At 35.0% G+C, this 17,920-nt stretch overlaps 1 protein-coding gene across 2 annotated transcripts in view; it reads right to left on the reverse strand.

Moving 5' to 3' along the window:
- Positions 1-2,306: 2,306 nt before the first annotated feature.
- LOC111510336 (L-sorbose 1-dehydrogenase) overlaps positions 2,307-17,920 on the reverse strand; it is a 31,841-nt gene continuing 16,227 nt past the window's right edge. Inside the window, exons 1-4 of one of the 2 annotated variants that reach the window (XM_023166237.2) lie at positions 17,150-17,309; positions 11,944-12,054; positions 6,727-6,945; positions 2,307-3,841 (exon numbers count right to left, since the gene is read on the reverse strand). In XM_023166237.2, the coding sequence (XP_023022005.2) occupies positions 2,373-3,841; positions 6,727-6,945; positions 11,944-12,054; positions 17,150-17,240 (1,890 nt within the window). In that variant the 5' untranslated portion in view covers positions 17,241-17,309 and the 3' untranslated portion in view covers positions 2,307-2,372. Of the gene's footprint in view, positions 3,842-6,726; positions 6,946-11,943; positions 12,055-17,149; positions 17,310-17,920 lie in introns of those variants that run through there. The other variant, XM_074181561.1, reaches the window with a different exon arrangement.

Raw genomic sequence — 17,920 nt, forward strand, 5'->3', positions numbered from 1 at the left:
ACGACACAAATACGTTTCGGAATTATTGAACAAATTTATGGAAACTGAATCTGTTAACAATAAAAAGCATAACCGTTCAGGAGTTGCTAACGATGAAGCTATTTGTACTGCAGTTTTAGGGCACGTTTGACTAATGGAAAATTCGCAATCTCTAACTAAGTTATCACGAGAATCAGGAATCAGTCGCACGAATGTTTTCAGGATCCTTCATTAGTACAAATTTTATCCATATAAGATTAGACTAGTTGATGAATTGAACGAAGACGATTTCGATAGACTCATCGAGTTCTGTGAAACTCTCACTGAACGGATCAAATTGCATCAGAATTTATTGTATAAAATTTGTTTTTCGGATGGATGTACGTTAAGATTGAGTGGAGAGGTGAATCGGTAAAATTGTCGATACTGGAGTGATACGAATCCTCATTAATACCATCAAGTTCATACCCAACGACCCCAAAAACTGAATGTTTGGGCAGAAATTTTAGGTGACCACATTTATTTTATCGATGATAATTTGACTAGTGATAAATATTTGGATATGTTGGAGAACTGAATAATACTGTGCATCAATAGAGCAATAATTGAAGAGGATATAAATTTATTCGAAAACGAAATAGTTTTTCAGCAGGATGGTGCAACTCCTCATTATGCAGCTCCAGTGCGACAATTTTTGGATGATCATTTTCCTGGTCGCTGGATTGGCAGAAGAGGTCCTACAGAATGGCTACCGAGGTCTCCGGATCTCACTCCTGTAGATTCATTTCTATGGGATAATTTGAAGTCTGAAGTGTATGAGATAGAATCAACAACATTAGAAGATTTGAGAGAGAATATCATGAGGCATTGCAGAGAAATAACTCCCGAAATTCTTAACCATGTGAGGGCGGCAATGTAAGCTCGTTTGTACCATTGTATGGAAGTTGGTGGAAACGTTTTTGAACACTTACTCCTGAAAGTTTTTTTCTTCCATTGTCCAGTCATCAGAGTTTGATTCAAGAATTAATAAACAATCTTTTTTTTTATTTATTGCTTCCATATTTGTCTCTAGAACGAATATTTCAAAATGTGGCATCCTGTATAATTGTTGACCTGTTTTTTATTTTTCCTGAAAATCATTGTTCTGAAAGTTATTCAGGGTGGCTCGTTTACAACTCAAATAATTTGTAGCTCCCGAACCATAAGCTTCAGACCATATGTTTTACTTTGTTGAAATCTTCTCATCATGCAACATCTGATAATACGAAAAAATATAGGGTGATCCCTTTAAAAAAATTGATGACGTGCTCTGGGGGTGCGATAGGGAAAGTAACATCATATGTGAATATGTCATATTTTTCCTGACAATCATTGTACCAAAAGTTATTCAGGGTGGCTCGTTTTAAATGCAATGCCTCAAAGAAGCATACGGTTTTCACTAATGGTAGGAGTGATTCAAAATCAAGGTTTATGTATTTAACGACTGGATATGATTTATTATTGTTATGTGTGAATTCGTTGAAATGTGGCGATGTAATCGATGATAAGCCGGGGCGGTGGTGCTACCCTGTGAGTTTTATGGAGAATGCTGTGCCTTCTTTTATAGATGTACAAAATAGTTCGCGATGGCATATATCAGATCTTTTGAGGATGATTTACTTTACCCATTTTAGGGTCGGCACTTTGTGCCTCTGTTGAGATTAGTGAATCAGAGCCGGTAAATTATTCATATTCAAACTGAACATATTAGCAAATGCTCGTGCTTCGTGACATCGATAACATTATCTTGAACTCTTTTATGGTTATATTGATGACGATGACGATGACCAAAAAATAGATTTGTAAAAATGCCTAGAACACTCGGTAATTGGCATTGAGTATACTGACAATCTGTCATGCCGATAAATTTGTCACAGACATTTTTGAACATTGAATTTTTGATCAAGTGGTAGTCGGAGATAATGTGGTGATTGGGAAGTTATTTAGATAGATACGATTTCAATCCTCAGCATTTCATGCACATTATATTCGCCCTTCACACCTTACAATTTCAATTGATATCTCAGGAATGAAGAAAGGTTGCAATTGCGTCAGTTTTGTTCAACGTAGTGTATATTTTGAAGGTTGAGGTCATACTTTCGTTTTCTTCTATTTTGATTGTTGCAAACAAACTTTTATTGTTGTGTTTTGAAATTAAGCAATTAGGATGAAAATAGTATACATTATAGTACAATTCCATAAAAGTAGAAACTGAATTTTCAGAAGTATTATTGCATTAAAACGAGAATTCAGTGCCTACTATTTTGGAGTTGAAGTATAAACACAAATATTACATACGTTTTATTGTTTTCATATTCTCAGATAAATATAATGGATATTTACCAAAAAGCTTTTCAGCTATATTGAGCTTTGATGACATCGGATATTTTTTCACCGATCATCATACACGTTGCACTGGGAGGTGCAGATGCCGTGAGAGGAAATACACTAGCATCAGCAACTCTCAATTTTTTCACACCGAAAACTTCCAAATTATTATTTACCACTCCTGTTTTACGATCCGTACCCATTCGACAACTACCAGAGGTGTGGTATCCCGAAGAACTAGTGTACCTCAAAAAGCAGTACCAGTAATCTTTCGACATGAACTTGTGATTGCGACACTGAGGTAATGGACTACCTATATATTTTACACCAAATCTTCTAAAAGATGGAGTATCCATCAAACTGAATGCCCGCTTAATGCCATCGTACATCACAGCAATATCTTTATTCTCAGGATCGGAAAGGAGTTTCAAATCTATCAGAGGATATTCATACGGACTGTTGTTCTGGAGTTTGACGGTACCTCTGGATTGGGGATTCACAAACAACATCGTCATTTGAATGGCATTTGTATCATTGCCCCAAGTTTCATAATAGGTATCGTTTTGCCAGTTGGTGATCTTCGGTTCCAGAGACGAACGAGCAGTTGGCAGGCAATATAGCATAAAATCTGCAAGGTTAGAGTCATTATTCACCTCTGATTTATACCATGCTACTCCATGAGAAGGAGCTCCCGTAGTAAGTGTTCCAACCCCATGTAAGTAATCTTCAATTTTGTCTTCAAGTGTTTGCGTGGGAATGTAAAGATTTGATGAAAATGAAAAAAGAAGGGACTGATTTATAATATCGTCAGTTAATTCACTGCCAACCCCTTCTAGATCTTCAATCACATCTATACCTTTTTCTTTCAAATGTTTTTTTGGGCCCAAACCAGACAGCATGAGAATATGAGGGCTGGCGAAAACTCCCGCAGAAAGTATAACTTCTTTTTTCGCTTCAACAAAATAAATCTTTCCGTGTCTGGTGAATGTAACACCTTTGGCGGTTTTAGTACCTTTATCTATCTCTACTCTAGTTACGAAACTCTCTGTCAGTACTTGAAGGTTTTTTCGACCTGAGACGGGCTTTACAAAAGCTGCACCGGTATCGAACCTTCTACCATGTTTATTGTAATATTGATAAACCGAAGCAACATGATGATCAGGTCCATTGTAATCAGAGATGTTGAATCCTAATTGTTTGTTGGCTTCTAAGAAAACACCACTAAGTTCGTCTACTCCACCTTGCACCACATTCAGAGGTCCATTAGTACCATGGGAGTCCTTATCGTACGTTGTCCAAGGGTTGGTGTGAACAAAGTGCTCGGATTTTTTATAGAGGGGTAATACTTTGGAATATGACCACGAAGGATCTTTCAAGATTTCGGCCCATTTGTTCAGTGCTAGTGGATCTGCACGGCCGTATATTCCTCCATTGATTAAAGTAGTTCCTCCCATTCCTTTTCCTAATGAGGTTCTGCACCTCTGATCAACCATTCCTGAAAATGAAAAAGTTTTGCATATATACCTTGAACTGGAGATTGTATTGAAAAAAACAAGTGAACTTAATCTTTTGAAGGAATCTAAAGAAATATAAAAGGTGAAATGAGAAGATGGTGATTTCAGAGCCCATAAAACGTTGTAATCGTGACCCAATACCTTCTATACAGATCTTTATAGAGGTACCAGGCTAAGTTATGAATGCAGGTTTTCCATTCTTCGGATCTAGAAGAAAATACATAAGTAGGAAGTAGTCAAGACTGCTCTTCTTGCAGTGCGGCTATTTATGATTTCAGTAATGAAATTAAATCCCGAATGACAGGTGAATAGGATACGCTCAATTGTTTTCGCTTACCGCCATTGTGAATAACTAATACCTACGTCATGAAGATGATAAGTTTTTCTTATCCTAGAAAAGAAAAGTGATACGTTGAGTGATTAGGAGTCTTTTAGTCACACAAAGAAAACAAATTGCTCCAGAAGAGATCGTCATCAAAATGGCTACTCAAAGAAGCTGACAGAACAACTTCTATTTTCAAAAAATTTCAAGACTCACAACAGAAGAGGCATTTATCATTAGTACTTCCTCTTTTCTTTGGGTAAGAAAATAGTTGAGTGTGAATTAACGAAGACCAAGTCAAAAATTCAAATATATAACCCATGAAAGTCAGAGAAAGTCTATAAAGGACATTTTTGAAGAAGGGTGTTTTAAGGAAAACCAATGAATGTTTCCAAAAAAAATATTATCGTCATTTGAAAAAATTATCTAAAATCTCTATTGTGTCTGGAAGAAAATACTAGACTGAGGGTCGTAGCGAAGCAGTTTTCAGGTAAATCATGTTTTTTTACCAGGAAAAAAAAATTGTGATGTTACTTGGAGAAAAGATAGGTCAAGAGCTTATTCTAATATAAACACAAGTATTTATACCCAAACCAGGTAGGATAGACCAAAAGCATTCCGACCAATTAGTCCCACATCGTTCTTTTTAAAAACTATGGAGAGGCTATGTGAGCGGTACATAAGAAATGGAGTACTAGTTCACAACCCACTTCCTCCAAATCAGCATGCATATACTTCGGGAAGGTCTACCGATTTGACCCTTCACCATGTGGTTGGCAGAATCGAAAGATCGTTGGACAACAAAGAATCCATTCTGGGTATATTCATAGATATCGAGGGAACGTTTGATGAAACAAACTTTCCAACAATTACCCAGCAACTAAACTCCAGGAATGTACCTTTTTTCAGTAGGAGAATGGATACTCAAGATGCTCTCTAGTAGAGCAATAAGTATCAATGTAGAGTACATCACAGTGAGAGGACTGGTCATGAGGGGATGTCCACAGGGAGGGGTCTTATCACCCCTTCTTTGGAATATAGTTCTCGATACCCTGATTAATCACCTCAGCAATAATGGATTCTACACAATTGCATTTGCAGATGACATAGTTACCATGCAGATCGGCAAACTTGTGAATACACTGTGCGATAGAGCGCAGGATGGGCTGCTCGAATTAATAGAAACATGGTGTAAAGAACACTCAATATCGATCAATCCCGAAAAGACTGAGATTGTCCTTTTCACCAGGAAAAGAAGTTTATCGGGCTTAAACCTCCCGAAATCTTCAAAAGCAAACTGAAATTCTCTGAAGAGGTGAAACACCTTAGTACTATCCTCGACAGGAAGCTAACATGAAACTCTCATCTACAGAGTAGAGCAAAAACAACATATGCGGCTTATGAGCAATGTCAGAGGACAGTGGGAAGCGCATGGGGTCTTTCACCCCGTGTGGTCACCTGGATCTACACTGTAATAATAAGAAAATGTTAACGTACGGAGCCATTGCACGGGGACCAAGTTCTACAAGTGATGGCCATCCAAAAATTATATCAAATACAGTGATTGGCTTGTTTAAACATCACAGGAGTCATGAGAACAACACCAACCGCGGCAATCGAATTAATCACTGGTCTGACCCCTCTGGACCTGTACGTTAAGAAAATTCCCTTAATGGCCATGTTACGATTGCGCACGGCTGGTGTAAACTTCGAAGTAGAAATGGGTCAATTGAGGCTGAGCGTATGGTGAGAAGCGCTTACTGCGCAGCCTCTGCTGCAGGCTACTAGTGATGCAATTGAACCCAGGTTTATGTTCAATAAAACCTAGGAAATACAAATAAAACAGAACACAGAGTTAGATGCTACAAATGCAATATGCATATATACAGACGGCTCAAAAACCAAAGAAGGCTCAGGATTTGTAGTGTACTCGAGATCAATAAGCCTAAGGATTAAGTGAGGAATGGAAAAAAATACCAGCATGGTTCAAACAGAATTGGCTAGTATCTCAATCGCCACAAAAGAAATAACCAGGAAAGAAATTTCTGGCAAAAACATAACAATCTGCACTGATAGCAGACAGGCCCTATTAGCTTTTGTTTTTTTTTCTGATTGATTCGGCCGTTACCTGATGAAGATCCGTAGTAATTTCAAAAACTGGAGAATAAAATCGTGAGGTGTAGTTTTTGAAAAAAGGCCCTATTAGCCTTGAACAGACAACGTGTTACCTCAGGGCAAGTACTAGAGTGCCACCAAGATTTAGTCACCCTCCCTACTCTACAGATACAGAGATACCACAAGCCTTCGTCTTATAGTATGAATATGAATTTCGAAAAGTCAATGCATTTCAGTCATGTTAGTAGGAAGGTTTCGAATTATACTTACTCTCTTACTCAGTACCTTTATGCTGAAGGCTGACATATTCGTAGTTATTTATGATTATGTAATATTAGAAAATGTCTACTGTAACTATCTAGATTCAATTCGATGTCAAAAATATAAAATGATGCACTAAGTCTACCTTAACTTCCAGGATAAATTTACCTTGACAAGCTCCGGTTTGTGGTACGCTCATAAAGCCCCAATTGTACTCCGAAAGGGTGGATTGATAAAGGTAAGTGAGGAACTGAAGCAAACTGTAGTCTGGCCATCTTCCAGCTTCCAACACCAATACTGTGAAATCTTTCCTTTCTGATAATCTTCTAGCTATAACAGCTCCCGTTGTTCCTCCTCCCACGATAATGAAGTCGAAAGAACCATATTCTGCGTGGAAATACTTTCATAAGAGAAATTGAAACTGCATCTCCCCATATTATTCTATAACTGTTTCAAATGAATAAATAGTAAGAGAACATTTTCAAAAACGAATTTCTATTCGTTTGCTCTGAAAAAAAGAAAATGAATGTCAAATTTGTCAAGGTCAAGTTACATACTCCGTCCATTTGAAAAATGAGGTGAACTTTCATTAAAAAAAAATTCAATCAATTTATATTTTGTCCCCTTCAAAGTAGTCCCCCTCAGATATAATACACCTGTATGTGAGAGGTAGAAAAGTCACAGGGGGGCAAATCTGGTGAATACGGTGGCTGAGGCATGATTGCGGGGTAATTTTTGGCCAAAAAATTTCGAACAAGCAATGACGAGCGAACAGGTGCATTATCGTGATGCAAAAATCATGAATTGTTTTTCTACAATACCGATCGTTTTCAAAGTATTCCTTCTCGCAAGCGGCACATAACTTCAAGATAATACTCCTTGTTGACCGTACAACCATGTGGCAAAAACTCCTGATACACTCCGCCTCGGTAACCGAAGGAAACGGTGAGCAAAACCTTGACATGTATCGAACTTCACGTGCTATATTTGGTTGTGGCACTCCTTGGATCTTCCATTGGGACGACTGGATGTTGGTTTCGATGTCATAACCATATACTTATGGTTCGTCACCAGTTGTAAGCAAATCTGGATCGCCTTTGACGTCATTCAATAATTCCTGAGCGATACTCATATGACGTTTTTCTTTGAGCCAAATTCAGCAATTTTGAAACAAACATCGTTGCCACATGCTTCAGTCCCAAAATTTTCAAAAAAATTGCATAGCATGAGCTAATCGATATGCCAATATCCTCAGCAACTTCTGTAATGGTGATTCGACGATTCTTCATCGCATTTTTTTTCACTTTCTCAACATATTCATCGGTTGTTGATGTGCTGGGGAGTCCAGGGCGAGCTTCGTCATTCACATCTTCTCCACCTTCTGTAAAAAGATTGTACTACTTATAAATATGTTTCTGACTCAGAGTACAATCATCGTATGCCACTGTCAACATTTCAAGTGTTATTGAGCACTCAGTTCCATTTTTACACAACACTTGATGAAAATGCTCAGACTCATTTTTTTCTATAAGAGAAACTCGCCGAACACGCAGAAAGAAGTCTAACTTTTATGCCTCTCACCAACAAACTGTTAGTAAACGTTCGCGAGTGTACCATAAAAAAATCGCTAATCGAAGGAAGTCAGCGAAATTTGAACATTTAGCTCATTTTTTTAACAGTCCGCGTATTGTATTCTTGGAAAATGTAATGAATGTGAAATGTTCACTGCACACCCGATTGGCTTCGTCAGAAATGTTAATACTTACAGCTTGTTTAGGTGTGCGTTCGTTAGAAGACTATGAGAGCGAGAAAGAAAGAGAGAATTCCCAAGTCTCTTCCTAGATTTAACAAGCTGTACACCTGAACATTCATAGTCACATATGAAAACGCCTGAGGAAACTTCTATAGAGTGAAACACGTGTTGCAGTTCAGTAAACTGTTCACTAAAAATCTCATAATGAAGTGATACTTGAATATATTGTAATTTTGTAAATTTTTATAGGTATATATCGCGAAAAACTCTCATATCAAGTGAAAAGTGTTATGTAATGAAATTATGGGATTGGCTTTCTGCATACAAAAAATGTAGGAATCTTCTGAAGAAAGGAAGAAAGCATTTCATTTCAAAATAAATTTTATACAACGATGTGTAGATCATGCAAAAAAGTAATTTTCAGACACAAACTAGAAGAAAAAGCACTTTCGAAACAACTATTTTCCCCCAAAGTACGCACCATATGGGAAACTTATTCATTAAGGGTTTTTCGACAAAATGTTATTCTTGATAAAAGTTTGTGCACTCCCTAAAACTAAAGATTCACTAACAATATTCAGTGAAACACACGTAATATACGAGGAGCCTCCAAATATTTGATTTTGAGACAGGAGTATTTTGGAAAATTTCGAAAAATGTCAATTAGAAAAGTTGTTCAGCATCAAAAAATACATATAGATTTGAAGTAATGCCATCTAAATGGAGTTTAATTTTTTCACCCATTTTTTTTAATGGGGACTACGAAAAACTCATTTTTGCTAAAACGATAATTAGACTGCATCCTGTATATGACGATTCATTTCAAAATATTACGAATTACACAGCTATGGTGTTAACCACAGTGGATTTTTTTGAAGAATAAAATAATTTTCAAAGTTTTTGGTGCAAAGTTATTTTTATTTTTTGTTAACAACGAAAAGTACTCAAATTTATACAGTATTGTAACGAGAAATCAATATTCAATGTCTAAAATAATTCTCCAAAATAATCTACAGAAAATCAATGAGTTTATTCCAAAATAGCTATTTTATTTTGATGTTTTGTGATTTGATATTATTGAATATTAAGTTCTTGTTACAATACTGTATAATTTTGAGTAATTTTCGGTGTTAACAAAAAATAAAAATAACTATGCACCAAAAACTCTTCAAAACTGTGGTTAACACCATAGTTGTGTAATTCGCAATATTACAGGCTTTTAAAACGAAGCGTCGTATAGAGGATGCTGTCTATTCATTGTTTTAGCAATTTTTTTTTTCGTAGTCCCCATTTAAAAAAATGGGTAAAAAAATTAAGCATCACTCAGATAGCCATGACCAAATCTAGACGTATTTTCTAATGCTGAACAACTTTTCCAAATAACATTTTCCAAGATTTTTAAATTTTCAAAATAAGAGTACTTTACTCTTGTCTCAAAATCAAATATTTGAAGACCCCTCGTATACCACGTGTCTTTTACTGTATTTTGTTAGTGCATGTTTAGTTTTAGGGGATGCACAAACTTTTATCAGGAATAATTTTTTGTTGAAAAACTCTTAATAAATAAGTTTTCCATATGGGGCATACTTTGGGGATGACACTGTATAAACATTGAAATACACGAAGGAAAAAATACCTTCGATACAACTACTTCTATATAAACATTGAATCATTCGAAAAAATCTTTCTCTATTCAGTTTGTACTCCAAACATTAGTTATGTAATTGAATCAGACATCATTCACAGGGTTGCTATACAATGTGAAGGCTATAATCGGCCCAGAACCCTTCTGCGGATTAATGAAAGCATGTATAAAGACATCCATGAATTCATGGATACAAGTCGAATCGATAGGTTGGAAGAATAAGCTCCCAGGAATGAGGTAGGCTAAAGAGTTCATAAAGAAACCATCGCCCGGATTCATGGAAGATCTGCTAAACCACAACCGTACGGCTGTAAGGTTAGTGGTGGGTCTACCTATGGGGCATAGCCAACTCAGGAAACATATGAGCAACATGGGTCTGACAGAAGAAACCCAATGCAGGTTCTGTCAAGAAAAGGAAGAAACCGCGATAGCAAGGCTGAGACTCACAAGATGCGGGGAAGAGAAATCAGAGGCTGCCAGGTATATGAAGGGGTCATTGTTGAGGCTATGAAGTCCCATCAAAGAAATCAAGCTAGACAATGAGCTCTAACAACCAAGGAGCTTCACAATAAATCTGAAAAGGTTCCAGTGAATCAAGTAACGGGCTAGTTCCCCGTCAATCTAATCTAATCTAAGGTATTTGAAAGAGGTAGAATTTCATGGAACACTCAATGAAACTTCAATGGCGGATTTCCGATGTTTCGGGTATTGTATTTTATTGCCTTCTGGAACACTGTCATCCTCAATGGCGGACTTTCGATGTTTCGTGTGTTGAATTTTATTGCCGTCTGGAACACTGTCATCCTCAATGGCGGACTTTCGATGTTTCGTGTGTTGGATTTTATTGCCTTCTGGAACACTGTCATCCTCAATGGCGGACTTTCGATGTTTCGGGTATTGGATTTTATTACCTTCTCGGTACCAATTTGACTCATTTCATTCATAAACACACGTCGTTATGTCACGAATGGGTTGACTCTACTCATGTCATCCATGACAGTACGTATTGATATTCATTCGCTTATTTGATTCAAATAGAGCCATAGAAATTTCGTTCAAATCGAAAAGAATATTTTTCATATTTTTTTGTATACTAATAAAGGACGACAAAGCCAAAACCTTTTTTTCCTAAAATTGATCTCTTCTAAAAATATACACTTTTCAATTTAAACAGTACTTGAACTCAACGTATGTATTTTATTTTAAAATGTTAATATAATGAATTGAAGGGTTTGATGCAATGCGTTTCTTTTTCTAAGTTAGTAAATGAAAGTTTATATCCAACTACTGAAGTAATTGGGTATAACAAAAAGTAATTGTAATGAATTTTGTTTTACGTTTATTCTTCAAAAAATATTTTGTAATTGATTAATTTCGATAGTATTGCCCTCAAAATGGTCAAAAATATCAAGTATCATGTAAATAACTTGTGATTTATTTTTGGAAATAATTCAGTGAGGTAACTTCGAAAATTGGAAAAGACAAATTTCCATCGAACAAAAACGGTAATGCCGTCCTTAATAATATTCATTTATTTTCCTGAAGAAAATTGAAACAAAAATTCAATCTGTCTCGAGAGTTTTCAATAATATTACTTAAACAAATGTATACCCTACTTAATGTACGTATGGATATCAAACAGCATTTCGAAATAGATCGTACACATTTTTTAATTTTGAAATACTGTCATTTTTTTCATTTATTCGAATTTCGTTCTGTTGAGGTTCAAATATTGTATCTCCATGTATGATTATTCATACTAATAATTATAGAAGTTCCTCAATGAATTCTATAATTATGATCATAGGTAGTGTTATTGATTTTCATCAAGTAACGGATCAGAGTATTCATAATTCATATTTTCATATTTGATACTTCGATAAGCAATAAATAAAAGAAAAACACTTGTGATGTTCGATGTTCAAGTCATGGTTAATGACATGATCTCCAGGTTAAGCAGCAATTGAGAATTGTTATTTACGATTACCTGTGACTTTGTCGTCAGTTGGTTTATACATGTTGGCGTTGGTGAGTGGTTCATAGGTTGTGGCGTTAGAAAATCCTTCCTCTATTAGTTTCGCTAAACGTTTCACTTCATCTGGAAAGAAAAAGTCAAACAACGTAGTATTCAGTAACAAAATTCAGTCCACTATTAATTTTGCCAGAAATCAAAAATGTACTATTCGTACGTTTTGTTACCTAATAACTTTTTTATGTAGGAAAATATTATTGATTTTCCTTCAAAAGAAAGCTGCTGAAATTTCATGATATCCCACTCGTAAGCTTGTGAGTTATTGTGCTAAGAGTGAAACTACTTTTGATGTTATACTTTTACACGGTTTTTTGATGAGAAAAAATACTTGTGATGCACTGTTTGGAACCTTTGGTGTAGTAATGAATATTACTGGAGTTTTTTCCCAACACCAAATCGTTACTTTTAAGACCTCGACTCGTGTTTCGATCACCAAGTGATCATCTTCAACATTAAGATTGAACTATTTACTCTTCCTTCCACTTTACATAAAAAAATCAAACGTTGATTTCTGCACGCCAAAATTAAATCATTATTGTCGAAGAAATGTGTTCAATTCATCAGTTACTTGTCATTTACTTCCCAAAATAACTTTCTGTAAAAATATTATCTAGTTTTTTTGTACGGCGAAATTGGTACACATAATGAACCCAAGTAATCGTGTGGTAAAAACAAAGCGAAACACACTAATGACAACCATGTCAAAATAAAAATTATGGAAATTTTAGAAACAATTGGATACGACAATTTTTAGATTCACAGATGCAAATAAAAAAACACATCAATCATTATAAACAAGAAAACTCCTTATTCGTTTCGTACCTACTTTGATTCAGTTTTGTCGCTTAATTTCGTTCACATATACATTTCACTGCATACTTATGTGTCAACTCATTTTTGAAACTGATTAAGTTTTTCAAAATAACTTTTTATTTTTTATTCCTATGTCCAATTTTCTGTTCGATACTTTTGTCGCAAAATGGTGTCTAGTTGAAGTTGAGTTGATTCTGCTGCGTTAAATGGCAGTTATTAACATAACCTAGTCAGAACACGACATTAATGACCATAACAATCGATGACGTTGACTCCGAGAAAAACTAGAAATTTCATATCTTAATGCAGATTGGTTCAGAGACAATCTTTACTCAATGTGACAGTCAATAAGAAACAAATGTTAGGTAAACCCATGCATTAGGTTTCATTCACTGAAAAGGTGAATGTGCTATTATCGGTCAACGTACCAGGAATCGCGCATTTCAATAAGACCTCGTTCATCCTCAGTTTCGACTACTGAGGGTTGTCGATCGTGAGGGGGCAACAGCTGGTTGACAAAAACACATTTACAGAGGCATTTCTAATTTCTATTCGATATAGTTTGACAGCTGTGTACTAAAATTTGTTTTTGATGAAAAAAAGAACGAGTTTTTTTTAGTGATTTGCAAAAAAAAATCAGAATTTGTAAAAAAAATAATTGAGAAAATTGATAGTTTTCCACTATCACAAGGAAAAATCACCAGCATATATAAACAAAGTTGAAGGTAATCGAAATGTTACCTTCAATGATTTTTGGAACTATGACATTTCAAAAATAGAAATAATTCTGACCTTGGAAGTCATACTTTCAACGAACAAAACGTGTCTACTGATGAGAAAGCTGAGCTTCCTACAAAACGTTTTTTGTCTGTTTATGCTCCTACCAAAACTTAATTCAACGTAGATTTCTCATGGTGTTATATGAAATAATATCCACGTAATCACAGAAATTACAGAGGGCTGAGATAAATTAAACTTTGGAAAGTAACACCAGAAAGTCCATTTCTCCCTAAATACATTCTCAAGACTTGCAATGCATGTCTGAAAAGGTCTATACTGTAGGTTTAAAATTTTATTGACACAACTGAAGATTGAAAATAACTGCAATTACCTCAACACCTATATTGGGAAATATAATGGAAATAGAAAATTATTGTAGGTTATTTATGATATAATGATGGTTCGAACAAATAGCATATTTAAAATTACACAATAATAGAGACAATTATATAACACCACGATAACATGGTTTTCTGTGAAGTTGATCGATTTTTATAATTCTGAAAATTTTTACCAATAATACTTATACAGTGTGACCCATTTTTAATGGAAACACCCTCCTAAAATTTGAAGTTTGAATCGATTTTAATTATTTTTTTAATGCCAAGTACTGAAAGGTCTTCCTTGGGACAAAATTTGAATTGTTTGTTAAAGTTTCAGGGCATACTACGATATTTTTTCTTAGTCGAAAATCGGGATTTTTTATTAGCGATTTTTTTATTGGAAAAAATCACTATGCCACTGAATTCAGAGTGCCTCTAACTAGGTGTGACCAAAATTTCATGAAAAAATATTCATTATTAACAAAGTTAAGACAACTCAAAAATTCGAAAACTCACACAGCTAACAGTCACAATATATCTTTTTTTATGATTTCAACAATAAAGTACCGCCAGATGAAAAGAAAAACAAATAGTGTAAATATTTTTAATGAAAATAACGGAATCACATTAACACAATCCAACTAACAATGAAGCAAAAATTTTAATAAACGTAACTAATAACTAATTATTGAAATATTTCGATTCAGTGCAACTCATACTCTAGTAGCCTCTACTAATCCACCACGTATTTCGATACACGTGTCGTAGCGCTTACGAATGTTTCTGATTACGTTCCTTAGTTCCTGAGGCCTAATATCTGCACATACCTGTCGAATTCTTGCACAAAGTTCATTTCATCTCTTGAGCGGTTTTTGTAAACCTTTTGTGTGTCCCCAGAGAAAAAAGTCCAAAACTGTGAGATCTGTAGATCTGGGTGGCCACTCTATTAACGAACTACCACGGCCTATTCATCAGTTTGGAAAATGTTTGTTAAGCCATTGCCTCACAGCTCTGGCATAATGAACTGAACACCCATCTAACTGGACAATTAAATTTGATCGTTCGTTGATTGGCAGTTCGTGAATAGCATCCCAAAACTCTGTGTTTAAAAATTCTAGAAACCTCTGCGCATTAATGTTTTCCTCAAAAAAGAAAGGACCAATAATTCGTTCGTTCAATATCCCACACCAGACTTTAATTTTTTGGGAATACTGGCTTTTACAATTTGTTACCCAGTCAGGATTATCCGCTGCCCAATAGCGACAATTCTGTGATGACACTACTCCATTTGTAGTGAAAGTGGCTTCGTCGGTATATAAAATATTTTTAGGAAATTTATATTGTTTAAATATTCCCCTTGGGTCCATAAACAATATTCCAGGCGTCTTGCTTCGTCGCCTTCTTGAAGTGTGTGTAAAAATTTTGGCTTGAAAGGTTTAATATTCTTCGCCTTGAGACATCTCCGAATAGTTTCTCGTGGAATATTCATATCTAAAGTGGCATTCCTTATACTGACATTAGAATTATTTCCAAAATAATCAAAATTGATTTGATTATTCCTGTCATTCCTGTTTCGTCTTTGTACAGGATTACTTTTCAACATCATTTTTGATACTGCACCAGTTTCATTGAATATTTTATTTATTTTATTTACCGTACCGCAGCTAATACGAGGACGATCTGGATGTCTCTCATTAAATACTCTACAAACCTCTCTAGCACTTCTAATGTCATCTCCCGAAAGGCGTACAATTTCAATTTTCTCTCTTACTCACAATCTTGCAGCCATGACACAAAATAATTCGAAGAACTGTAAGGTGAATGTTGTTGACAATAGTACACTTAAATCTTTCACAAGTGTCAAACTGTAATATCATTTCCATGGCAACTAAGATTTAAATTGAAATATTAGGTCTTAGTTTTAGTTAATTTGCGTGAAAACTTGAATGTAATTCCGTTATTTTCATTAAAAATATTTACGCTATTTGTTTTTTTTTCAGCCGGCGGCACTTAATTGTTGAAATCATAAAAAAATATTCTCATGGCTATATCTGTTGATATAGTGTTTTTTTTGTGACTGTTAGCTGTGTGAGTTTTCGAATTTTTGAGTTGTCATAACTTTGTTAATAATGAATATTTTTTCATGAAATTTTGGTCACACCTGTTTAGAGGCGCTCTGGATCCAGTGGCGTAGTGATTTTTTCAATAAAAAAATCGCTAATAAAAAATCCCGATTTTCGACTAAGAAAAAATATCCTAGTATGCCCTGAAACTTTAATAATCATTTCAAATTTTGTCCCAAGGTAGACCTTTTAGTACTCGAAATTTCAAAAAAAAAATTATTAAAATCGGGTCACAACTTCAAATTTTAGGGGGATGTTTCCATTAAAAATGGGTCACACTGTATAACATTTACTTGAAGATATCTCTTAGCAAAAAGCAGAAAGGCATCAACTTTGAAAAAATCTAACTTGACCTTCTATTTGCTTTGTTCATCAACGACTCACCTTTTGTATTAGAGAAATAGCAATCCAGAAAGCTTTTTCTTAAAAACTACTGTCTGAAAAATAAAACTTTTTCGATTCAAAATCGAAGAAAGGTTAGGGACTTATGTCTTTTTCTCGAATACCTTTAGAAAGAAGTTTTCGATCGACTATTTTGCATGACTCCTTCAAGAGCAGTGTATGTCAAACATACGCATCATCATTGGTTCTACTCAATACAATTCAAACTGCACCTTTTAAGAACCTTTCCAGCTGGAGAAAGGGGTTTTTGTTTTCATTTCAGCACAGGTACCGCCCTCAAAGCATCTAAACGATATTTCCGCAGTTTCTGTGTCCAAATAATCAGTTACACTCACACATAAAACGCATGAATATCAATTAAGTTGTAGCTCAATGAACGATAAATAAAATATTTTCCGAACAACTTTCATTGAAAATTTTTCAAAAAATTCTTTCTATTTCTTAACGAAAAAGTGTCAACTTTGAAAACTGACGAATGTCTTCAGTGACAATTGTTTCTGATATAATTCTAATAACACCAATTGTCAAAATCCAATTTCATTTATTAATTATTACAGAAATAAATACCAATATGTTGCAGATTATATTGATGTTGCTGTATATCATTGATCACATTTAATATAAAATAGCATTCAAGAGGTGAAAAATCAAATAAAAAATTGCAAACAACTTTGAAAAAATAATAAGGATAAAGACTATATGAAAATATAATTTGCCCACCTGATGTTTTTGGACACGAATCGCCATTGCAACTACTGAAAAGTACGAACAAAATGAAAGATATACGAGTAGTTATTCCTAAAAAATGCATTACGAGCCTTTTAGTAATACTACCTGGTGATATACTGACACTGCAAAAAGTTTCAACTTTCTGGCGAATAAAATAAATTCTTATCAAAAATAACGACACCTGCTTGATATCGCAGCTTATCGGCGAAACACATACATATTTTAATTTATGAGCTCATATCAAGAAAAAACCTTTCCAGTACGTTATATTCCTTTTCATGAATACTAATTGGTTATATATAATATACCACATAATATATACCTCGCCACCGAGTGATTGGCACTTACTCGGTGGCGTGGTAGCAACCATAAAGAAAGAGGAAACAGAAAATATTTGAAATTTGATAAATGACATTCTATTTCCAAACTTCAAATGTGGTAACGGTGTCTGAGGACTTTCATACCGCCACCAAATAATCAGTCTTGACCCACTCGTCCTTCTGACGAGCATCAGTCCTAAGGTTAAGGGAGCTGGGCTCCAACCTGCTTGAAACGAAGATTACTTTCCACCACATTTTGTCTTTAATTGAGGACCACCTGCCCGGTACTGACGATGTCCAACAGGCTGAAAAAGCTGTCTACTGATGGCTTTTGAATTGAAATAAAATTGGGAATAATCAGAATAGTATTCATCTTCATCTTTTGGATTTCATGAAATTATTTCCAGCAGCTTGACTGCATTAACCTATTTTGAATATAAAT

This window comes from Leptinotarsa decemlineata, unplaced genomic scaffold (genome assembly GCF_025532065.1).
Source record: "Leptinotarsa decemlineata unplaced genomic scaffold, Ldec_3_MD MMD2_tig00026314_RagTag_RagTag, whole genome shotgun sequence".
Taxonomy (NCBI): domain Eukaryota; kingdom Metazoa; phylum Arthropoda; class Insecta; order Coleoptera; family Chrysomelidae; genus Leptinotarsa; species Leptinotarsa decemlineata.